Consider the following 25,766-nt stretch of genomic DNA (forward strand, 5'->3'; position numbering starts at 1 on the left):
CAATTACCCCGAATTAACTACATCCACTAATAAAGTGCAGCCAACTTTTGAAGACTATCACTGGAAAACTAACTCTGACCCGAAAGGACTGAACAATCAACCCCTGAGATTAACTATCCAATGTGCTTGCAGGACAGGACACGGTGAAAAGCTGTAAGTGCTACAAAACATCAACATCGACAAAAAGAAATGAAAAACAAAGTTTGAATATTTGTAATGTTTAAATGTCACTTAGTTTTTCTTTTTTTTTTTCTTTACAATCCCATCACATTTATGTAATACAAATACTAAAGATAGAATTAGGATATCATGTGTTTGTGTACAGTAGCACTCCCCATGATGAAACAAGTAAAATCAACATGAACATCTATTTTCAAAAACACCAGCTGTCCTGTATTATCAGCCTAGAACTATCTCTAAGGAGACAAAGTCAGGTACAGCAGCTTTCCAGCCACTGTGATTTCATACTCCTCTATCTTGGCTCAGTGCTAAAGTCACATATCTGACAGTAAATCAGGCCAAGTCCCAGGCTGGTCACTGATCATCATTTGTGTGATAGATGTTCAATAGTTCAGTATACACTAAAGATAATTTTTCCTATGCGGCTATGTTGCTATGACCCCAATATGGCAGGCAGACTTTAGCTGCACAGACTCTGGGCATGTCAACTGAAAGACTCAGATCTCCAGGCTTATGTCTCCCTCTAGGGGGTGGATTGCAACTGACACTCTCTGAGCCTCCGGGCTCACAAGCCTGAACTAAATCCTATCCGCTGACTGAGTGCTTGTGGTGTGTTACTTTCCATAACGAAGCTCGATCATCTTTGGCTTTTCAAATGTACATTTCAGGTTTCAAGTCTGAAAGCAGCGAGTCTCACACACAGAAGATGTGAAATAATCACCAGCGCGGGACATGCAGGTTCACCCTACGCCCAGTGAACCTGAGATCCTCCCTTTGATTGCCGTTTGGCCTCCATGATGCAGAAAGCTTCTTGCTCCTCGCTTATTTCCTTCTGCCTCTTCTCGTCCAGAAACGATACCAGAGAGTCCCTCATGTCCACCACTTCGATCATCTCCTGAAGGATTCGCTCTTCTTCTGCCTGCTGCTCTGATGTCTTATCTGGAAAACGAAAACATATGCACACACCCAATTCTAATTAATAACAGACACAAACATCAAGTCTAAGCTGAATAGTGGTTCTTGCAAGTAAACTCTCGTCCTCTCACTAATTAGGGGGAAAAAATAGATAATTGGTACTGTACCCCTCCCTTCCCAACATCTGATGACTATGATGCAAAAACCTTTCTGAGTAGAAAGGCTGCCAGACTTGCCAGGAATGTATTTTTATTTTTCCATAGAAGCAAAAGGCCCCTTAGTGAGTCATTTCAAACTTTCAAACAGTTAGATTGCCAAGGCCAAGGTTTGTACTTTTTTATAGTCCCTTCAGTTATTCCTCTCCTGTCCATACTTGCCATGAGGAGAAAACATTTCCAACTAAATATCTATTCATTGCCCTCTTTCAGTGGAAGAACACATTCCATACATTTCACCTAAATCTAATTAAAGCTTAAGCAGACTGGAAATTATCTACTTGATATGTCTGACTCGAAATGCTGAGCCCATTATTGCACTGTTGAAAGTGCTTCAAAGGCAATCTGTGGCCTGTTTGGGCCAAACCGGGGACTCTTTGACCTTTGTTTGATGTTTTCTGGAAATAAAGGCTAATATGAACTTCCTGCTCAGTGCACCAGTCTGTGTTAATTAATTGTAATATATTTAAAAATTCTCATCAGGTAATAGATGATGATTATGGGACTGCATTTTGGCATGTGCATCCCTGTTTTTTTGCTCTTTAAATGGACTGTTTACCTCCATGCAACCAAAACCTGACTAAATGTGATTAGACTAAAAACAGAAGCCGAATGCTTCTGGTGCCAGAAGTCTTATCTCTTGCCAAAAGATTCTGCATATTCATATATTCTTATATTCAGTTATTTGTTTGCAGAAAATGGTCAAAATTTGTTTTACTGCACAATACACTACCTGGAAACCCCAGGGGAAACATTATGAACGGGCGTAAGTAACTAGTTTAGTGGCATTAATGCTGGAAGAAATTATGGTCAATAAATAATCATATGATATGTAATTTAGTAAAAGAAAAAACATGGTCCAGTAGTGTATAGTGTCCTACAAAATGCAGGACATTGCTATATGCAGAACTGAGTTAATGGGACAACAACAAACGTGGCAAAGACAAAGAAAGCATTGATGTGCTCATTAGTAGGACAAACATGCACTGCAGTACGGGCCTTGCTCGGCCTGGTGCCTGTTTAGAAGTTAGGCTCCTCCCTTTAACTACATCAAAGACACTTTTAGTTACAAGTCTTTCTGTGTGCACACCAAAGTACACACCATTTATCTCCATGTATTTCCTGAGCTCCAGCTCCAACATGCTCTGCTTGTCTTCGAGTTCCAGCTGTCGAGACCTGCAAGAGAAACAAGCATCAGCTGAGTCCTGTCAGTAGTAACGCTGTATGTTATCATGAGGACCGACAACAAACGACATTTCACTGTAAAAAAAAAAAGACTGGCTTTTAGCATTGTGAGGTCAGCCAGTCACCGCAGTGTTTTGATGTGAGATCTGCTCCGTCTACCATGTCACTTGTATACAGATGCTCTGTTGTATTACTTGTATGACTAGACAAACTTTTACTCCATGAAATAAAGAATGAACCAGTGAGGCTGCAGACTTACGCCACCATGAGTTCAGACTCCTCGGAAACCAATGCATTCTTTTCATGAACGAGCTGGATCCACTGTTCGATCATATCAGGAGAACCGCTGCGTTCTGCAAGGAAAAAATGGTGCATATTTTCTTTAAGAAAACAGGAAGATGTGCTTTTTTTGGGTGGGGTGGGTTCTCAATAAAGTGGTGAGGAGGAACCAGATTTATTTGCAGCATCTGACACAGCACCCATGTGAGTGTTTGTCTACAAGCCCACACGCTAACTTGTATAAGGATTCCAAGAGGCTGTAATAAAAAGAATTCAGCTGACCTACAAATTTAGGGCTAGATTTACTAAACAGACCAAAATAGCATAGGAATGCAATCCCCAAATAGCGCTCATACGTGTGGTTTACAAAAGTTTCACGGCTTTCTAAACAGAGATGCAGTCAGTTCATTTTTATATCAAGGGCAGATAATCAGACCTGCTGGTTTGTTTAGTGTTAAATATCGCCGTAGTTTGAAGTAAATGGTGTGTTGCAAATCTCAGTAATCTCAGTTTGTGCACTTGGTTCGTATAAAATACTGCTAAAAAGTCGATTGAAAATACAGATTCTAGCTGTTCAACAGTCCTGGGTCTTCTATCTCATATTTTTGTGTCATCATGTGCCGAATGTTTTCAGCTGGTGAGAGCTCTAGACTGCAGGCAGACCAGTTCAGCACCTGGACTCTTCTACTACAAAGCTATGTTGTTGTAAAAGCTGTCGTAAAAGCTCACAACAGCACATTCTCATGCTAAAGCATGCAACATGCATAGACAACTTTCAGTACTGATGCCGTCTTTCCGGATGTGCGAGCTGCTAATTCCATAGAGAACATACCATTAGAGAGGCATGCTTTTAAAGTGAAAGCTGCTAACAAACTGGATGTTTGACTCTCCTCTTTAGTCCAGAGGACACACATCATTCCCACAAACAATTTCAAATTTATCGATCTTCCTCAACTATGAATCTTTATTTATGTGGAAGCATACACTTTTAGAATGACTTTATACTTCCAAAATAAGCTTTTTTTCCATCGCAAATGTCCAGAGATATAGAACAATACACCCCAAGTTCTTTAAATATGTATAAAAAAAGAAGATCTGATCTTACCAGCCTCTCCTCGCAGTGTCCGCTCCAGAGTCACACCTTTGTCCTCCAGGTCTTTGTAGGTCACCTCAATCTCCTCCAGTCTTCTCTGGATAGACTGTGAAACACAAAATCAAAAAGTACATCTTGACAAATATTTTAATGAAATTGCTTTAATTTCTTGAAATAGGCTTTGGTGACAAATCTGAATTCCATATAGGGCAGATATATAAAAAAAAACAAAAAACATGCAATTGAGCCAATTCTTGTAAAATGGATATGGATGAGTTACACTCAAGGGTTCACCCAGCTTCGTGGCATTGCTCGATGGGGTGTGAAGACAGATGATTGACAAGTACACTCCCTCTCCTGCATACTCTAATAACTGTGCAAACACTGAGGCGCACCTGATTGGATGAATGCCTCTGAAGCAGATGAATGGGCTGTCTGCTTCTGAATTTTAAACGTAAACCAACACGGTGACTCATCTGCAAACTTTCTTTAATATTAAGAACAATTTTCTGCAAAAATTTGTTTCTCTTAACATTTTAGGTGGGATTAACAGCTGATTACAGGCTGATGAATTTGTCTCCACTATAGATTGCCATCTGCTAGCTGTGTTGTGATTTGCATGTGTTTGCATTTACTGGATTTCAATTTTATGCAAACTGTATGACTGGCTGCAGCAAAAATGACTAGTAAGCATGGATTCACATAACTTTACAGATGATAAAAACATATCTTAGAAATGACATAAATTACAATATTGTATAATAATAATAATAATATATAATTATGTGCATATTCATTGCTCCACTAAGTGAAGTTGTAGAAAAACAGACCAGGAATGAGTTTTAGATCACTCACCTGAGCTTTGCGGAATCGCTGTAATTCACTCATCCTGGCTCGCCGCTCCAACGTCTTCATCTTCTTAAACTCCAGCTTCTCTGCCTCCACGGGGTCTGATGGCACACTCTGAAACTAGAGGTAAAGTAATAGTACAGTTAGTGCAAAATATCCTCCCCCTGAAAAACTGAAACAAATGAACTCTACCGATATCCTTACTTGGTCATCAAACAAGTCAATGTCTTGTTCATCATCGTCCTCATCATCATCGTCCTCATCTCCTTCGACGCCCTCTTCTGAGGTGTGGTGGACATGTCTGAATGTTGTTTCTGTGGGAAAAAGTAAGAGTAAGTGTTGCAATAAGCCTGGATGACTCCAGATTGAGCTAAAACCAAAGAGATGAGTTGCCAGCTTACCCACTCTCCCCGGCTGATTAACGTGGACACTCAGCCGGGTGTCTCTGCTGATCCTTGGTGAAGAGAGATTCCACGGAGAAAACTTTGATCGCACTCTGGCCTGCCCACTTGGCATCTCTTTTCTTCTGAAGCAGCGTCGATTCCTCTTCTCCCGCATTTGCCCAGCAGTGCTCCCACTCCAGTAGCCCTCCTCTTCTTGCCCATCCAGGCCCTCTGTTTTAGGAGGCCCTGCATTAGCTGAGGAAGAGGAGCAGGAGGAGGATCCGCCATGGGTTTCTGAATCCGAGTCTGCGCTGAAGCTGTGAAGATTCACCAGCTGGGTTTTTTCCTCAGCGGTCAACTGAAGCTTCCGCAGTGACTGTTTAGGACGGGAGTCTGGTCTTGCTTTAGAGCCCTCCTCTGTGGGAGTCGGAGATGAAGGTTCTTCTGGGACGGTGAGGCTGATGAGGTGGACTGTGCGAGGCTTTGCTACTGGGGGAGAGGGCTGATGGCTGGGAGTAGTCTGCCGAGAGCGACGGGGCTTTGGAACTGGACACGGAGTCATTTTTTTTGTCTCCTCCGCCTCCTTAATGGCTGCTGCTACCTCAGATTTAGGTGGATGGTCTGTGGGAGTTTTTGATACAAGTGGTTCTTGGGAGTCTTCTTTTGACTCATATATGCGGTGGTCCTTTTCTTCAGATGTTTGTGATTGTGTGTGAGTAGGAGGACCACAGTCCAGGGTGTTTTCATACTCCTCATCTGACGGCGATGGAGTATATTCATCACTGGAAACTCCGTTTCCTTCTTCTGTCTCTCTCTGAGTTCCTTTGCTTTCCTAAATTGATAAAAAGCATGAAAAACATGTTTAATTTAAATTAGCCCACAGACTATATACAAATTAGTTAAGTTTATTTAACTATATATTAACAAATTATTTTAGAGATTTGAAATGAAAGAAGATGCAATTGCAGTTTCAATAACTCAGATGTACAGTAGTTTTCGGGTCATAAGCCGCTACTTTTTCCCACACTGTGAACACTGACTGCGGCTAATGCACATTTTGTTTCATGCCGCCAAAAACATTTTGCCTGGTAACAGTAGACCAATCAAAATGATAAGTAGTGTATATATTTTTATCGGTTGTTAAGAGACGTTGTAATGTTGTTTGTGCATTGTTCTGTAAAAAAACCATAAGCAATGTAATTTGTGTGTTACTGATACGTACGTATACTTAAAGGTAGCCGTGTTACAGGCGCTGTTCGAGGAAAAAAAAAGCATTTGCAGTATGTATTTTTGTATGTTACCATAACGTTTATGTTACCATGTTTATGTTACCTTACGGATTAAAAATACTCACGTGTAGCATTTCTGTGTAAATATCTCATATTACAGGTGAAACGCCTTACGTCTTAAAATCCGGTGCGGCCTGTAGTCCAGGATTTACGGTAATTAAAAGGATTAACAAAAATATTGCATCAACTGTTGAGTGACTGCAGCCATTTTTAAATATATATAAATGTATATATTTAATGTGATGTTACATGAAATATTAGGACTGTCTTTAGTTCAATTGTGTGCATGCCCCCCTAGTTGTATCTTGCGAGACAGGAAAATGAAATGAAAGAAATGTACGTGCAGTTTGGTTGAGATTAGGCATTTCCATTGGCTATTATAGAATAATCCACTTCTTTAGTAATGTAGTCCACTCCACTTTTCTGCATCTGGCTGAATGTGAGCAGGCAGTATTGTACTGTATGCTTCAGATTTCCTCCTGCTGCTTCTGTCATCTGTCACTCTGTCATTTATCATTAATAAATGCTAGTGACTCAGAGCTTTTAGAAGCCATCCATGCATGGATCACACTGCCTACACAGTTTTACTTTGGATTATGAGCAATTTATGATGTCTCCATACTTTTTTTCTTCCCATCACACTGGCACAGGTTAACCTACCCTTCAGCTGTCCAAACAATGCTATTCAGGAGCTGGTCTGGCTTTTCAGGTGATTTTATCACCACTTTGCAGCTTGTGATGAACACTGCTTTTTCTCTCATGACTAAATCCCCATGATCCTAAAATCATACAGCCCTATGGTCAATGGACTAGATTTTTTAGCTTTTTATGTTGTTGAAAGTGCTAGTTCATTTGTCCACTCCTAACATTCCCGCTATCTCTTTGATGCTTTGTTTTGATTTGCAAATGAAGGATAGGCCGCTTCTTTTGCATGGAGAGTACCTTTGAACTCATGTTGTGGGTTTACAGCCGTTGCCTCAAAATCCAAATACTACACTTGGAATATCTTATAACTGTCCACAAAACAGCTTCTGAGTGAATGATACAATTAGGTTTGGCCTCTTGGAAAAAAACTAAATTAAATCTAAAACACAAGGCTACATATAGGCTGTAATTCTTAAACGCTTCGTCCAATTTGGATGCAAATGACCTTGAATTAAAACTGTGTCTGCACTAAGCTTATCTTCATCACATAGCTAAAAATGAAATATGTTAAAAAAAAAAGCCCAAATAAGATTCACCAGCAACTAACAAGTAACCCTTCTTAAAATTTGTATCTACAAGTTCCCTCAGCCCCTCCCTCCTGTTCACTTGTTTGAAACGTACCTCTGTTGTTGAAAAATCAAAGCCATCTACCAGTAAATGAAATCATCTTCCTGCTGTCTTGAATAAACCCTGCTCACCATAATGACTGTCACCATGCGTTCCCCCCTTACCTCTGTTATTGTACACTTTTCTCTTAAACCAGCGGCAGTAACATCTATACTTTAGAAGCCTGCAGCAGACCCCAACATTGTCAATAACTTTTAGTCTAGTGTATTTAAAATTCTAGTCTCTATTAGAATCACTGACACCTCTTTAAACTGGTTTCAATCCTCTCTCTCTCTCTCTGGCCTCACTTCAAATCCCACCCATTTCTAAATACTTCTAGTGTTCCTCAGGGATTTGTCCTAGGGCCTCGTCTATTTATCTCCCTCATCTTGGCCATATCTTCCATAAATTCAATATCAATTTCCAGGTTATGCTGATGACACCAGCTCTATCTGTCCACCAAATACTCCTTTGCTGTCCCACCCACATCCATCTGTGTTAGCTTCTAGGAAAATCCAGTTCTCCCCCAACTTTCTCAAACTGAACAGTGATGAAACTGATGTTCTCCTCATTCACACCAACACCACCATTGACACCTCCTCAGTTTCTCTCTCTCCCATTCCCAGATTAAGAGTCTGTGTGTCATCCTTGACAGCACACTTTCCTTCCAAGCTCACATCAGTAGCGTCACTCCATCCTCATGACATTGATTGGCTCCATCCATCTTTCACACCGAACGGTATTCCTGTCCTAATTCACACCTTGGCTATATCTCTCACTGATTACTCCGAGTCCTGTCTCTTTGGTCTTCCTCTTATTGTTTATAGGATATTGTTGTTATCATCCTTGAACTGATCCGTAACTCTGCTGCTTGCATCATCACCAGAATTCAGTCCGTTGGTCACATCACACCTGTCCTTCAGCAGCGCTCAAGTTAAATATTGCACTAATTTCAATATTCTGTTCCTCAGTTTTAATGCCATTCTTAACCTTTCTTCACAGTACCTCTATGAGCCTCTGCACATCAACAAACCCATTCGCACTCTTACGGCTTACGGCCATACCACCCTGAGCACGCCCGATCTCGTCTGATCTCGGAAGCTAAGCATTTTTTTTTTTTTTTTACCTCTGATTTCTCGGATGGGAGCCCGCCTGGGAATACCAGGTGCTGTAAGCTTTGGAGTGGCTGTAGCTCAGGAGGTAGAGCAGGTTAGCTGCTGATCGGAAGGTTGGTGGTTTGATCCCTGGCTCCCCCAGTTTGCATGCCAGATATCCTTGGGCAAGATACTAACCCCGACTTGCTCTCTGATACATCCATCAGAGTATGAATGCTTATGAATGATAGTTAGAAAGCACTCACCGTATGGATAATAGTGCTTGTGTGAATGGGTGTGTGCGGCGTGTTGTATAGTGCTTTGAGTACTCCAGGAGAGTAGAAAAGCGCTATATAAGAACCAGTCCATTACCATTCACTCTCAAGTCTTTTTCTTCTATCCATCTCACTGTGGCATCCATCCACGTGACTACCATGGGATCTAGAGCCTTCAGCTGCTCTGGCCGACCCGTGGCTTCCCTCCCACCAGAGATCCATAACATAGACTCTCCCTCTGCTTTCAAATCCTGTCTCAAAATGCACCTCTATAAATTGGCATACTCATTATGATTACCTTCCACCTGTCATACAAATCTGTGTTCCTAATGATTTTATGTATTGTAAACTTGTTTTGTTGTTATCATGATTACTGGGCTCTAACTGTATGTTTGGAAACAAATATTCTCATTAGATGTTTCTCCGCAATCAAGCGAGTCCTGCTGACACAGAACCCGTCAGCCAGAAAGATGATGCAACTGAAGATTGTGTAACAAGAGCATAATGAATAAGAGGACTCAACATGGTGTCTGGAGTCATCAGCAGCAAGCAACAGCATGGTTTACATCAGTTCTCTTCAGTGACCCACCTCACAAGATGTTGCAGGCCCATTTGCCAGCTCTTCAGAGTGTAGCTCACAGTAAAATTTCCCTGTGGAGAAATCATAGATAAAAAAAAAAATGTTAAAAAAACAAAACAAGAAAAGTTGAAATTTAGAGACAAGTGAACGCTAAAGAGGGAAACCCCTGCTGCTTTCTTAAATTATTCATCTCCTTTTAGTCTGAGTACAGACCCCTTTGAAAAGGGTCTCAGCGCAAATGATTAATTATACATATAAATAATTAAGCGGTGATTCACTTATAGGAGCAAAATCTGATCTTGGCTTTGAGAGAACAATCACAGTACTGATGCAAGAGCTGTTGAAAACATAGATATAAGCACTTTATACACAATAATACAGCATCAAGCAGTTTCACGGAGGAGTGCTAGATAGGCAAAAAGACAACAAAAGCGAAGGAGTTAGACCAGATATGGACGAAAGCTGCCTCTTTGACAGTAATCACCAGCAAATACTCGAAGCTTCAGTCAGCGTGGGGCGGATATCTAATATTTGATTCTATAACAGCTTTGAGAGAAAAAAAAACAACACTTTATAATGATAGTTGCTGTAGCGTTACTCTAGAGTGAAGAATAAGACGTTAATCTGTGGTTTTAGCTAAGATGGTATATACACCTATAGGTAGAGCGACAGATATGGATATAGTTGAAAACTTGAGTATAGTCAAAATATAGAAATATATAAATTCCGCAACTAGGAGTCACCTGTATCTTGGTCAAAGGTGTATCCTCCTAGCCTAAGTGTGATGTTGCATCGAGCGCAGGTGAAGCAGGTCCGATGGAAGAACTTTCCCTCAGCACTGATTCGCTCCAGCAGATAAACCCTTTCACCACAGAAGTAACACTCCTCACTGTTTGTCATCAGCGCAGGAGTATCCGGCTCAGGAGCCACCTCGGCGACAGGATCGAGCTCAGAGGAGACGGGAGATGCTAATGTCTGAGGAAAAAGGTCAGACAGCAGACTGAGATTTAACAACAGAGCACGATGGTTTTTAAAGATCAGTATCATGCAGAAAGCTTGCATAGTCCAGCACGAGTTGTTGAATCACACTCACACTGTCCTCATCTCCCATTCTTGTCGCTGTTCCAGTGGCTTGTTTGTTAGCTGCCAGCTTTTCCTGCAGAGAAAATAAAATAAACTACCACATGACCTGATTTTGTTGAGGATATCGAGAACAGTTGCAAAACAAACATGATTAAACAATATCAAGGAGTAGAACAGCAAAAGCCACTTCCTCTGAATTAACATCTAACATCTTGTCATCACAAACAGGAATCCCAGACAAAGCAGACATGTGAGTCACCAACAGCTCGAGAACACAGACCGAAGGCCCCGGAGTGAACTCCAGCCAACAAGCTAGTGTGTTTGAAAATATCTTTATCAAAGATTCCTCCGTGCTGTGTAAACAGTGAACTCAAGGCTCAGTGGGCATACCTTACGTCTTTGCAGAGAGTTGTGCTTCAGCTTGCTCAGGAAAAAGACAGCTGACTGTGTCCGGGAGAAAGACAGAGACTTGGACGATGGCTGGAAGCCTGTGGGCTCTGTTGCCAACAGAAAATACAAAAATGCAAAATGTCAAAGAGGGACACACAGCAAAATCATCTTAAATTAGACTAGAATGCTAATATAAAGACACCTGAATGTGAGTGTTGGCCTACTTGCAGCTCTTCAATACAGCTGCCCAGTATATTCTTAGGGCACCGTTTTAAAAATTGTCTCTATCAGAAATATGACAAATCAGTCTTAGTTGAATTTTCAGTGGCGTCACATCAAGCAGCAGTTGGATTTAACTTGTCAATCTACATAAAAAAAACTCTTCAGCTGCAGTTCTGACTATCACCCCCACTCTTTCATCATTCAGATAAGGTTACCCAAGACTGACAGCTCCCTGCTGTCTGCACATCAGTCAGCGGAGCACAAGCACAGCATCACAGAGTATATCACACCCACCTCAGCTCATTCAGTACCTCCAAAGGCTGAGCTCACATCTACGCTGAATAAGTCCACATACTGAAAAAAGAAACTGTACGTGTACCTCTACAAAAAGCCAGGGGAAACCCTTCCTTCAGCGCAAGAAAAGCAGAACCCCTTCTAGAGGCGCTGCTCACATCAGACCCCCGATAAGTCAGCTCTACACGATGACTGATCTGTCTGCTGCTGGGCTGGCTCAAGTGCAGGAGAGCAGCACAACCAGTAGAGGCTGGCTCTGAGCACAGCACTAGCCACTTAAGCCAAATGAATTCTGGGTAATATGCTTCTTAAAGGGGTAGCACTGATTTGAACGTTTCTTGAACATTTTTCAGTGGGAGGACACCTGAACCTTTTAAGGTGATTCTAATGCTGCGCTGTGTCTAGGCAACAGAGTTATGTAAGACTGATATTGCTGTCACTAATAGCTACTAATATATACTACATATATATATATATATATATATATATATATATATAAATATATATATATATAAATATATTTATAAAATATAAGCTTATATTTAAAGAGACGTTCGATGGACTGTGGAATTTTGCAAATGCACTGATTAAATTTGACTTTCTTAATATTTGCATAGATGATAAATGTCATAGTTTTGTATGTGTGTGTGTGTGTGTATGAATGTGGGTTGATTGATTTCTTTATTCTAAAACTTTCACCTTTTTTTGGTAAAGCGAAACCGCTTTGGATCTGGGTGAGGTAAAGAACCATGGTCAACTTGTCTATGTGATCAGTGTTAGCCAGGCTGTTGGGAGACATGACAGGGGGGATGCCCAGCTCCTTCTCCAGGATACTGAAGGCCAGTTGGTTGTTGTGAACACAATTAGACTCATCCAGGGAGGACATATCACTTGGAAGGAATGAGAAAACAGCAAAGACGGTTTGTTACATTGATTAGATAATGATTGATTGATTAGAAAATCAAAGCACTCTTGTACTGCCGAACAAAAACTAAGCAGGAACTCACATGAGGTCAGGTCTGAAGTGGTGGATCAGAGCACACAGAGCCAAACCGGACCTCCAGGACCGTGTAAAGTCTTTTACATTCACATTTTTATAACCAGCAGTGTGTTTCTGACACCATTTCAATAGCTCCTCAGAACCGCCAGCTGAATCTGGGACAGCAATAAACCAGACAATAAATCAGAGAAACCTCTAATAGCTTTTGCGGTTGCATATTTCATGCCAATGCTAATCGCAATCGTGTTTCCCGGTTCATTTAGCAAGACCAGGAAAGAATAACCAGAATAACCAGAATAACCGCTAAAGGAGTCACTGACCTTGACGCATGTGAAGTGAACTCTCCTTTTGTTTCTTGAACGACGGATGAGTTTTTTCAACATCGTACAGGTGCTGCACCTAAGTTGAGTGACCGGTACATACAAAGAAGATGGAGTCAATAAATCAACGTTTAACCTGTTTAGTTCACATAGATCTATTTGTTTAACACAGCAGATGCATTGACTAGAAGCCGAGGTCTGATAAACTGCTCTCATCAATTTTCACGTTTCATTTCTTAACACAGCTTTGCTTTGAAGAGCACTTGAAGAAGGTACTAGACTGTTTTCTGCCTCCCTAAATGAACTTTAGGATGAAGGCTTTAAGAAATCTTTATTTCTTAAAAGCTTTATTTCAATCTCTGTTGACTAAATAAAAGATAACACCACTAACCTGATGGGTCTGGATGGAGGACAAGTTAACTCTTTGGTACCGTGTTCTGGGGTCGATGCTGTAAGCAGCATACTTTTTGCTGGTGTTCTCTGGTGTTGTTTGGGACAGGAGCTGGTAGAGGCTTTCACTGCATATTTGTAAAGACAAATAAAACCAAAAACAATCAACAACTGTAGTATATTGCAAGTAAGGGATAATTACTGGTTAACTGCCTCTGACATTGTCCATTTTTAGCTGATCTGCAGGTACACACCCTTATTTTTTTAACACTTTGTTGCCAAAGGATGGTATTTTATGAGGAAATAAGCTAAAAGTTCCTTTATTATGTAATTCAAGTTTTAAAATCCACACGAACATTTATCACTAAAAGCCTAATTGTTTTATTCTGGTCACATCAAGGACTCCTGCTGAAATAATAATAATGCTTATGCAATCAGAACAACTATCCATCACGCTGATTATGTCAGGATGGGTAGTGTTGCTGAGGATGAGACCCACAGGCAGGCTGACAAATTCTAGTGCGACATTTCTCTACTTTATTCAGTAGTTTTCAGTCAATGTGATGTATTCCTTTAAAAGTTTAACGTAATTTCCCTGTGACAAAAAATTACATTAATATTAGAACTGTAGTCTTTGCTGTAAGGAAACAAAAAGTAAAGCTTTCTTTTAATAAACATTCAGTGTAAGAAGTAAACAAGCTGGCAGCAACTACATTAGCAAATCTAATCTCAAAATGTGAGATCATGAAATAAAACCGTGTGCAGATTATTAGCTGTATAAAATGTACTTACCGCTCAGCCAGGACTTTGAGATGTGGGACCCCATTACCCCAGCTCCTGACCATCCATGCTGCATCGAAAGCAGCAAGGAACCCACGAGCGATGCCTGTACCCAGAGGCCAGAAAGGCTGCAGAGAACACGCACTTAATGTCACTTTGTAACAGAAAATGTCACTTTATCAATTAATTAATAGTAAATGGAGTATGCCGTGTCATCAACCACAGAAATATGTTAACCGTAAAAGCCTGTGTGGTGTAAAATGAAACATCCTGTCGCCCTTATTTTGAGAAAACTTCATGCAGAGGCTTATCTAGTCAGGCAGACGCAGAGTGAGTAGACACGTTAGACTGTGCTTCCTGCAAAAACATCAGCTTGCTAAAGCACTAAAAATGACGGTGCTAATTTTTAGTGTCAGAGTCAGCGCACTCACGCACCATTATAATCGTTATATGGTCAACACTGTTGTTAAGATTATGAGTGTAAAAATAATTGCTTCATGCTCGATTAAACACATAGTTTCATGCATTGCTTTCCCCACGTTAGGTATAAAAATCAGACCCTGATGATGTCAGTGAGACTGGATATCACTAATATGAGGACATCTCTGGCCACAACCCCAAAAATCTGCTGTTTAAAATTTTGTGAAGGGCATCCAATTAAAAAGTTGGCTCAAACAAAGGGCGGCCTTAAAGGAAGAGGAGCTAAAACTACTTGTTTTAAATCGTGAATGATGCAAAACTTCTCTTGTAAAATCCCCAAATTCAAATAACTGTTGTGAAAATGAGCTTAATAAGATGCTTTTATTGATGTGTTAATTCACCAATTTGGTTCTTTGATTCTTTGATGTCGCCAATTGCCTTGCAATTTTCTGCAAGTTAACTAGAGGTTACTTTTATTTATTTTAGTTCCAGTGTTTCATTAACTGTATGGCATTAGGAAGCAGCATAATATAATTCAATACAATATTCTGTCCCACAGTTATCTAGCATTGTTAAGGATACGAATTAAGGGAAAAGACCCCAAATTGCTGCTCCCTACCTCCACTAGGCAGTCTCCAACAAGACCAATTAACAACTTCTTCCCTCTCCTCTCCTTGACCAGCGAGGCATTCTCAGCACGGTGCATGCAGGTGAAGTCGAACATCGCCACATCCCGCTGGCCGGCGTGATTCTGAGCAAACTGGAGGTCAGGCAGTCGGCCGCCAGTGGAGAAGTCGGCAGCATCACACGCATAGTTGCACAAAGCCTCGTAATCCACATTTGCAGGGGCCAGCAGCTGTTCTGCATCATTATGATCCTGCAGATATAGAGGGAGAAGTGTATCGGACGACTTCTGGCACCTTCACTTACACAGATGACATGTCTTACACTTGGTTTGCCGCATTAGCTGAGGGGCCAGGCAGCAGAGAAAGAAGAGATGACTGACAGTTTTTAGTGTCGCTACATTGAAGCAGCAGCAGGGCTGTGTCATCTACGTGGTTTGTTTCTTTTTCTTTACTGGCCAGAGATAGAGCTCGTGCCAATAAGAATCACACTTTTCCTCAGTAATAGATGTGTTATTCTCACCTGTTTAATGACCCCTTTCTTTAACAAGCTCTTCTTTTTGGCAGTCATGACAAAGTAGTGGGTGTCGTCTTTGTAGTAGACAATATTCTCCAAATCAATACCTGGAACGGAGAATGGAGAGAGAAAGTATGGAGGAGAGGTTGAATGAGGTAAGCTGAAAGCAAAAGCATTTCTGCAGTTTCTCTCAGTGCCATATTTCTCTCAATAGAATGTTTGCTATTCTCTTTTGGTTTAACCACTTTGAAAATGTGAGAGCTTATTGGCCTACACAGGGAAAGTCAGTGTGGATTGATTAGACAGTCATTCAAAGGGGTGTGAGCACAGCAAACACAGTTCAGTTCCTCTAAAGCGTTTCACTGATATGAAAGTGCAGTAGATATAAATTAGCTCAGAGGATTCAGGCAGGTTAACCAATAGTTAACAATCTGACAGGAAATTAGATGAGGTTCGAAACGCAGATTAACAGCACTGCTGTTTGTTTCACACTTCACGCTGAACCTGAAGCAGCAGTGTGAACATTTATTTCATGCCTTGAGGCTTGCATTCAGCAAGGCGCGACAAAGGAAAAATTTAATGAAAATAAAAGCACTCATGTTGTTATTAAAAATATTCTGGTTCAGTGACTCAGCTTAGTGAACGCTGCGGAGTAAAACAAGTTAATCCGAAGCCAGCGATTTTCTCTTTTCTTGCTTTAATTTTTAAACATTATACTATAAATAAGAGCAGACAGCTGCTTCACTGCAAATTAAGATGTCCTCCTCTTTTTTTGCCAAACATCACTGCAGATGTCACAGGGATGCCTACCAGTCTCATTGAGTAGCTCTTGGAAAAACTTCTGGTTATAGATGCGGGCTACACCACTGATCTCCTCTACTTGGGTCTCAGCAGCTGTGTGTCTGTTGATGAAATTGGCCGTGATGCCGATCGCCAGTTTTCCTCGCAGCTCTTTGTGCTTGAACCCTGAGAGTTTGGGTAAGAAGAAAAACAGGAAACTTAGCTGATGAAATGCTACATTTTGAAAAAGACTGCTGGGGTAAATTTGGATTGTGCGTAATAACTATGTGTATCAACTAGGCCTTGTGAAATTGCTTAGTAGCCCTTGTTGCATCAGTGGGAAATGAAAGTATTCAAGCATGCATAAGTATTTGTCTCACCATCAGGGACAAACCTGCCTCCCCCAGCAGAGATGAAGACATCAAACTGGAAGGCTGCGGCAGGATGAGACCGGGGCTGCAGTTTTGCCATCCAACCTGTCAGAAACACATCAAACTTTTATGTTCTGCACCTCAGCGGATTTCATCACAAGTTTACTGCTTTACATGTTGGTGGTCTATGAATATTTCCAGTTTTGAGAAACAACAACAACAGTGGATAAAGCAAGCAAACTTAATAGGGAGGATGATGAGGATGGTTGTTAAACGCACATACCATTTTCTCCTGAGGGCTCAATCAAACCCTGGAACTCCACTCCAGTGTGCACCTCTACCCCGAGGAGGAGTGCCACCTTCAATAGAATCAACTGCAGCTGACGGATGCCTAAAAATATATGTGGGTGTCATGAGAAATGTGTGTGTAGCATAACCAAAATGCTACAAATACTATCAGTCGTGCACAGATTAAAAATGGTTGCTAATATTGCAATTCTCTCTTTAAAAACTCTTCTGTTAAGGAAATTCAGTAATGTGATGTCTGAAATTTGCTCGTGCTGACCTACCAGAACTTAAAGGTAATAAAGCCATAAAACATGAATGACAGAAAAATACAGAAATTGTGAATCTGAGAGCCCATTTTGTTTGATTAGCAACGATTAAGTGAAAAAAACAACTACACGGTTGAAATTTGAGATTGTATCATGTAATACTAAAAGTATGGGAGCCCCATAAACAATGATAATGCAGTGAGTTTATTTAATTCATTTCAGACTGGCTCAAAACGGTTTTATATATAGACTCTCACTCCAATAACTGACTGAGGCACTCACTGATGTGATCCAGAGAGCCAGAGCAGAATTTGCCATAGAACTTTTTGGCTCCGAGCTCGCGGAGGTCATAGATGGTGTAGGGCCACAGATGGAGAACATTGTTTCTGGAGAATGTCTCCCGCTTCTCCAGCAACACCACCTGAGCCCCCAGCAGGGACAGTTCAATGGCCACTCTCAGGCCACATGGACCAGCACCCAGCACGAGGCACTAGGAGAGAGGAAATCAGCAAACCCTCAGCATGGACGCGATAATAAAACATTTTTAAAGCAAAAGGTGAGGACAAACGAGAACGATTTTAAGCTGCTCTTGAAGGACAATTAGTATAAAGCCATTTGATGACTGTGAGAGTGTCATGAATTATATATAAAGGGCAAACATTTAACAAGAAATTAAAGGGAAGAGATGCAAAAAACCCACAGAGTCACAGCCCACAATCAAATATGACATCTGAATTGAAAATAAATTGTAGTTTGATGGCTGCAGTTATCGATCCGCAAGTGCAGCAAAGGTTCTTGGAAAGGAAAAAGCACTTATAGATAATCTGTATGATCTTTTTAACAACTTTTTTTGTTATAGTTTTAGGCATAGAATGTTTTCTATAAAAGTAAGGAAACACCATTATTATCACAGGTTGATACATTTATGTTCTGACTAAAATAAATGCATCAAAAAAGCATTCAATGAAGATTAAAATACACAAAGTTGAGAAAGATAAATGTCATAAAATGCCAGAAAGTCTTCGTGGACAGCAGTACTCATGGCCTAACCTAATCGATTAATGATCCACATGTTGCAAACGCTCTTGCAAATTTAACCTACTCGAGTCGAATTTTAACTTTCTATAATGAGCCACGACATAAATGGATAAACTTCCTCTACTAATGAAGATTCTGTGACACGATCCAATCTCTGGAAAAGCTACGAGACGTGATTTAACTCTTTTAATGTAGCTGCGATTAAAGAGGAATCTCTATCATGCAAGTAGTAGAACCACAATCTCAACTTCTTACATCAAAATCTTTTAACTTTTGAAAATGACAATAAATGACCTTTAGTTGTCTGTACCTTGTTTTTAGTGCAGACCTTTCCTTGCTGATAATCTTCATGAGAAGCTCTTTTATCAAGCTTGGTCCACAAAGCTTTGGCCTTCCAGTAGTTCAGTCTTTCTTTTAACTTTGCGTAGAAGCTCCCGAAATCCTCCGGATCGATCTCCAGCTGCCTGCAGAGCTGAGTGAAATGGTGCTTTACATCCTTACAGGTCTGGGCTTGGACAAAGAGGTCAAACGTAGCATGTGAAGGGTTGACAGGACCTTGGCTCGCCATAGCTGAGGATGTCAAGAAGACCAGTTCCTTTTGGTCACTGGGTTGGGTAGCTGTGAAAGAAGAAATTATATCGTGACATCATCTTTTCCTACCTGGAAGTAACACCTCCTCGGGATAGGTTCATGTAAACGATCAAACGTTTTCCCACTGTTTACAGCCTTTGTTGCTGTAATGTTTAAAGGTGGTCCAGTTATGTAAAACTCCTACATGCCTTGTTGTGGGAATTTCCCTCCTCGTGTGCGCTTAATTATAGTCCAGATGTTTGAACACTGATGGCTTTATGTCACCTGGTTGGCTGAGTCATTACTAACTTCCTCCATGGGGCCCCTGTGGCTCTCTCTATCTTTCTTTTTACAACCAAACAGCCCGCCCACAGCTGATGTGTCATTCTCACATGCAGTCTCAGGAAATTTACTTGCTTGTAAGAAAGAGGACACAGTGTAATAGAAACATGTGGCTAAAACACATGTTTTATATGCTTACTTTTCAGTAAACAAAAGGGGTGAAAATTAATATGTAATGTTATACTCAGCTAATCTGTTGATTCTTTTGCTATTAATTGATGACGGGTAGTTAAAAACACATGGTGGGCAGGGCCTACTCCGAAGATCTTGCTTTGTCTGCCTAACAGTTCAAAGTCCAAAGATATTTTATAATATGATCAAATAAAGTATGGGAAAAGGAAAGGCAGTAGACAACAAACTCACATTAACAATCTGACATTTCAAGCACGGTTTCCTGTGTTTGGTCTGCTGGTAATTCTTTTGTCCTAACCCTGGCAAAACCAAGTTATATACAACTATTTCTTTTTAGGACAGACATGCTTCAGTGATGTCATATGGTTCAAAGAAAAGTGACCAACAAGAGAAGATGAAACATAAATCGAATATAAGAGAACGATAATGGCCTAGATTTTGACTTCTGAAGAATCTTAGCAATTAAAGAAATATGCCCGTGGATCTTTTTTCAACCTTACATCTCTGGTTGCAAGTCATGCACAGCGTTGCGTGAATATGGGCCTGTGAGGGGAGGATCTAACTAAGAACACGGAAACCACATTTCTGTACTATATTACTGCAGATGTAACAGTGAGTACAAAGAGTACAGCTATAGGTTTTCAACACCATCTGACCCTAGTGTCTATCAGATGAAGCCTCTACGATGTGTGTAGAACAAAAGAATGTTAAAAGGAACAGTAAACTCCTAAACAATGCATGTCTCATTGTGGGAAATATTTGGTTTAAAATAGGAGCTATGAGCTCATATATTCTCGGTCAACATTTACCCAATGTTGGCAAAGATTGTTGACTAACCTAAAATTAGTGGCACTCCTAGCAACATGCTAATCTTTTAAGTCAACAGCATCCTTAAGCAACAAATACAATGTTTGAAAGGTGAATTCTGAAAATTTACCACAAGTTAACGCTTTCCTAACAGCAAGCTGAAGAAAATGCAGATGACACCAAAAGTGTGAGGCTGACATTTCCTGTAACTATCACTGTATCATTTACTGGTATTTACGCTTCTCTTCTGTAAAGTTGTCAGCTCTTGCCCTCCACCTGAGACAAAGTCTTTCATTATAGAGAGTACACCTGCATGCTTTGCATGACTGCCCCCGTATGCGTGTGAACACAACTGCATTTTAGCTTTTCCTAAGGCCAACATTCCCATCCTCACATTTTACTACAGTTTCCTGAAAATGGGCATCAAAACGAGGCAGCTTTTGCGTCCATATGACAAGATGCTAAAAAATTTTAAATAAATCACTCCTCTTATTCTGTTTATTGACTTAATGCTTGTTACTGTGCAGGACAGTTTTCAGTCACTAAAGAGATATCACAACCTGCCATAAACACAAAGATAAACAGTTGTGTTGGTGTGTTAGATAAACCTCCATGGAGATGCAAAACACTAGCTTCAACGAAAAAGGCACAATGCAAATGAAAAAAACAAAAACAGCTCTTGTTCAACTAAAATATCTAACGGTATATTTTTACTTTAATACTCGAATGTTTAACTTGTTACATAGTTTAGAAATATTTATTATTTTTACCCTTTTTGCATTTTATGTAGATTTTAACTTTATTTTCTATTTTCTATGATTTATTAAACCTTAGTACTTTATGTAATATTTTGGCGGCTTTAACGCAGGAATTTTCCAATTACACCTTATATCATCTTATCTTATTTTATTATATACAGCTATCGACCATATATGTGTATATAATACCCTGTGTGTTTCACTCTCTGTGTATTTACACACCAGTCAGTGTTTAATCATTAGTTATAGTTAATCTCTGGCTCTTTTTCTCAGCGTGTCTTTTTTCCTGTCTCCCTGCCCTCACCGCCAACCGGTCGTAGCAGATGGCCGCCCCTCCCTGAGCCTGGTTCTGTTGAAGGTTTCTACCTTTATAAAAGGAGACATTCCTTTCCCACTGTAATCAAGTGCTTATACAATATTAAGTTCCTTGAGTTGAGTGTTGTTGTAATTTGGCGCTATATAAATATAACTGAATTGAACTGACAAGAATACACAGCTACAGGCTATATATAGCAGACACATATGACTTGGTGATTATTTGTCTCCAAGCAGGCTATGAAGTGAACCACTCCTCCCATTAAAAACAGAACATTTAAGAAGAGTGAGGTACTCTTTGAAGACAAAATAAACTTGTCAAATCTAAAAACTTAAAATAGCTCACACGGCCGACTTGATACTTTGATCTAATTCTCAGGGAGGCTGCTGTTTTTATAATCTGTTGTCATGTTCTTTTTTTTCCCTTCTTAAACATGTAAAACTGCACAGCTGAAACCACAAGCCCACAGACATATTTCCTTTTTGTAAGTGTTGCAATGTTAAAAAAGAAAATATTCTCACACTAAAATACAAGTTTAAGAATGGCCACGCGAAAAGAAGTGTCATCTGTGACAAAGGTAAGACCAGAGGTGGGACCAAGTCATTGTTTTGCAAGTCTCAAGTAAGTCTCAAGTCTTTATCCTCAAGTCTCAAGTCAAGTCTCAAGTAATGTCAGGCAAGTCAGAGTCGAGTCTCAAGTCACTGGTGTAAAAGTCCGAGTCAAGTCACAAGTCTGAAACTTTGAATTTCAAGTCCTTTCGAGTCTTTAAAAAAAAAAAAGAAAAAATAATGTTGCAGTTATGCTAAATGTAAATATTAGACCATGTAATTTTAAAATCTGTGTTTTTCTCAACACATGACAAAATAGTGAACTTGGAAAATATACACAAATTGTGAAATTGCACCTCTTTAAAATGCAGCTCAATTAAACCTAGCTCCAATAATAATTTTCACCGACAGTTCTGAGATAAGCTGCATGTTATTCTTGGATGCGGTTGTAGGACCAGCTTTAAAATCGCATGACAAAAATATCATACATATTAAAAAAAACTGAATCACCAACGTAGCCTGGACAACATTTGCTAGTTAGATGAAGTCAGCTATCTCATCTTAGCATATTTATGTGCATATTTATAATCATATGCTTCTTGGAGTGAGTGCATACACTCATGAAGTTTAGTAACTTCAGGTCACTGCAACAAGCCCAGGTACAGTTTACCGACGGATGGGTGCAGGACCTTGAAATGCACGGTGTAGAACGAAAGACCATCGTACGTATCATAAGTTTACCAGTCTCACAAATCGTCGTCATAAATACACATTCATTAACCGTTTATTAATAGGACCTTTGAGCTCAACGGTAATTAATTAGTAGTGGAAATAATTTCTGGTAGCATCACAGAAATGTAGCAGTGACAATAATACTGTATGCTGTAATCGCACTGGGCAATTAGTGATACAAAACAACTGTTTTATCCTGTGAATAAAAGTATGTGTTTTTGTCAATGTACCATAATAACAGAAGCGAAACGCAATATTGTGTCAGGACAATTCACTATTTATGCACAATAAATAAAGGAGCATAGCGCGACAATTTCTGTTCAGCGCCAGACTTGCTTGTAACCTATATCACCAATTATGTTATGAAAATGACGCATTAACTACTAAAAAACACTGACCTTCGTGTAAATGCTTGGAGCAGACTAACCTGTGAGCTGGAGGGTTCTGGGACGTTATATTTGATCTTTGAATGGCTGCAATCCAGACCATCCGTCGCGTCTTTGTTACTTTGGAAACATGGCTCGAACAATTTCTCTTCAACGACGTAATCCGATAACAACCGATCTCTTTACCCGTCAGCTTCTCGTGGCTGTCATGCGACCGGCTATTGCAGTTAATAATACAACAGCTTCTTGACATTTTTGTGTTTCTGTGATCCTGGTACAAGGTAAGACAACACACAACCACCACCATCATCATCTGACTTCTGTTAAGCAATTCTAGGCAAGAAGCAAGTCTTCTCAGGAATGTTGTTGCTGACAGCATGATCAGACAGAAAATAACAGGACTGAAAGGTAATTTGACCTAATTTCACTCACTGCCAGTGGATTGGATTCGAGTGGATTGACCCACCTTATTTAACGTGTAAGCTCTGTGCACTTTGTTTGGCAGCAACGCTGTGTTTTATCAGACTCGTGGATGGATCATATTCTCTTGTCCAGCCTGGCAGGTTTACAGAAGGACATAAAAGAAGAGAAAGAGAAAGGAGAATGAGTGACGCGAAGAAGACGTGAGAGGAAACAGAGAGATTATTTCCTGGACACGTATCTAGACTTTGTGCTGGCATTTTTTTTTAATACTTATGATCTCACAATCATAGGAAACTGTTAAATGAGCAGGCGTGGCACTGATCGCGTTCTGCTATGCCAAAGCAGGATGCAGTCCCAACATGTTACTGTATGCAAGCAACCAGATTGCAAACTGCACCCTGAAACAGGAGCTGACTTAAGTTCAGAGAAAATATATCTTATAGAGCTGCATCATAAAAACTAAATGATTTAATTGGGTGTTTTATGATGGAAGAGAATTTTAAAAGATACGCTTCAGACAGCACCACGTAATGACCTACACAATCAATCAATAAACTTGAAAACTTATAGAAAAAGTACCCGCCTCAGAGATCGAGAGGGGGGAAAATACAGGCACAATATACAACATTACATTACCAGCTCTGAGGTCGACCTAGAAGCGGGTTTCCTTGAAACTGTGTCCATGCTGTCGCTCCCATTTTTTCGTTTTTTTTTCTCCTTTGGTTACAGGTAAGGACGTGGACTGCCTCACCTGCACCTCGCGCCCGCACTACACTAGTGGAGCCTCTTCCGGGACATTCTGTAAAGCTACACACAGCGCGAGCCCCACGTGACGAGCTGTGAGGCGATGCACGCGGACTACACGTTCTGTGATCACAGCTCAGTATTCATGTTAATACTGCCATAATAATAATAATAACAACAATAATAATAATAATCCAATTATACTTGTGAAACATGTCATCAGTGGGTTTTACACGTTAAGAAAATGCATAGAGCAACCATATCGTGAAACAATGTTTAATGTCAAAGAAGAACTTGGACTCAATTTATTTAACTTGAATATTTCCAACTTTCTACTCCTACTTTATTCTCTTTTACAAGGGAAAAGAAACAAATAAAAGGACACTTGAAAATACATTAATTACAACTTCTACCATTACTTCATAATGGCACGGATAATGTAGGCTACATAGTCCCCCATATATAAAATACTCGAAAGATCTTGGCGACTGCGACAGGAATCCGTATGCATACGGAATAAATATGCATTCTCATTCCGTATGTATACGGGAGCAGGCGAAATAAGCTTCTTGTGCTATATCTATCAAATTATTTTACTTAATTATTTGACTCTATCTGTTAGCCCTACATCTGACTGGCGACCTGTCCATGGTGCACTGTGACTTGTTTGGTATTTAGTATGACCACCTTTATTGATTAACTCTCCTGAACTCTCTCAGGCAAGCTGTCTTGTAGTTTCTTTAAGTAGTCATTAGGAATAATTCTCTTGGCTTCTTGAAGGACATTCAAAGCTCATAAATAGATGTTTTGTTGTCTATCAAGATGACCCCCTCCCCTAGTACTTCAGTAGTGTTGAGGTCTGAGCCCTTTGGAGGCCAATCAAAGGCTGATAATCTTCCATTATTTGTTGTTGAATCCAGGTTTGGGATCATTTTCCAGCTGAAACAATGAAGCCACTGCCAATCAGACTAGATGACAGATTTCTAACAATTTTGAGAAGATCCCCAACACCACTGGTTGAAATGCATCTGTAAGACATGTTTTTGATGAGGATTCAGTGGACAGTAGATGGAAGCACTGAAGGGCGAAATGCATATCTCAGGTCCAGTGTCAGTTCTTTGCTGGGATTTTTCCAGTTTCTTAAGGACATGACTTTTAGATACCATTCACCTTTTGTACAGACAGACTGTACACCATACTGAGATATGCCTTTTTTTTTTCTTTTTCTTTTTTTTGCTAAAAATCTTCAGGAATCACATTGCTGGTTCAAAAAAATTTATGCCTGTCAAACTGTATTATCTTTGGTATTTTTTCATTGATTCAATTAAACAAATGGGAACAAGTTATGTGCTCTTGTGACAGGAATCTACTAACAAAATGCCTAAAGATACAATTTTGGTTAGCTGTCAAGTTGTTATGTGTAGACACAATACCGGTTCATCCCGTGAGTTAGGCGTCTATTTTAGGCTTGAATGATTCAGCTCATTGTTAAGTGGCACAATAAACAAAAAAACATTCCTCTTAAAATATTCAGGTACAAGGACTAGACTGAAAATGAGTGAAAAACCAGACAAGATA

General features: G+C 40.1%; 1 protein-coding gene across 2 annotated transcripts; it reads right to left on the reverse strand.

Moving 5' to 3' along the window:
* mical1 (microtubule associated monooxygenase, calponin and LIM domain containing 1) lies at positions 1–24,239 on the reverse strand. Of its 2 annotated transcripts, XM_026154399.1 has the most exons (25): positions 24,081–24,239; positions 23,488–23,577; positions 18,741–19,048; positions 17,675–17,882; positions 17,122–17,229; positions 16,848–16,943; positions 16,498–16,653; positions 15,694–15,794; positions 15,167–15,424; positions 14,140–14,255; positions 13,349–13,475; positions 12,958–13,036; positions 12,645–12,792; positions 12,337–12,527; positions 11,122–11,228; positions 10,742–10,804; positions 10,392–10,623; positions 9,658–9,719; positions 5,118–5,931; positions 4,921–5,030; positions 4,723–4,836; positions 3,880–3,973; positions 2,755–2,848; positions 2,413–2,486; positions 1–1,119 (listed from the first exon to the last, which is right to left on the reverse strand). In XM_026154399.1, exons 3-25 carry the CDS (start codon positions 18,996–18,998, stop codon positions 926–928), a joined length of 3,804 nt encoding a protein of 1,267 aa, XP_026010184.1. In that variant the 5' UTR covers positions 18,999–19,048; positions 23,488–23,577; positions 24,081–24,239; the 3' UTR covers positions 1–925. The 2 variants fall into 2 exon arrangements, with proteins under 2 accessions (XP_026010184.1, XP_026010185.1); XM_026154400.1 differs by lacking the exons at positions 23,488–23,577; positions 24,081–24,239 and adding an exon at positions 23,063–23,078.
* Positions 24,240–25,766: the final 1,527 nt, after the last annotated feature.

The sequence above is a fragment of the Astatotilapia calliptera genome, chromosome 20 (assembly GCF_900246225.1).
Source record: "Astatotilapia calliptera chromosome 20, fAstCal1.2, whole genome shotgun sequence".
Lineage (NCBI taxonomy): Eukaryota > Metazoa > Chordata > Actinopteri > Cichliformes > Cichlidae > Astatotilapia > Astatotilapia calliptera.

Excerpts from the sequence above, each read along its gene's own strand:
- mical1 (XM_026154399.1), bottom strand. The coding sequence starts at position 18,998 with ATGGCGAGCCAAGGTCCTGTCAACCCTTCACATGCTACGTTTGACCTC. Across the intron at positions 17,883-18,740 it reads AGGTCTGCACTAAAAACAAG|TGCCTCGTGCTGGGTGCTGG; the intron begins GTACAGACAACT and ends CCTCTCTCCTAG. Across the intron at positions 3,974-4,722 it reads AGCGATTCCGCAAAGCTCAG|TCTATCCAGAGAAGACTGGA; the intron begins GTGAGTGATCTA and ends TGTGTTTCACAG.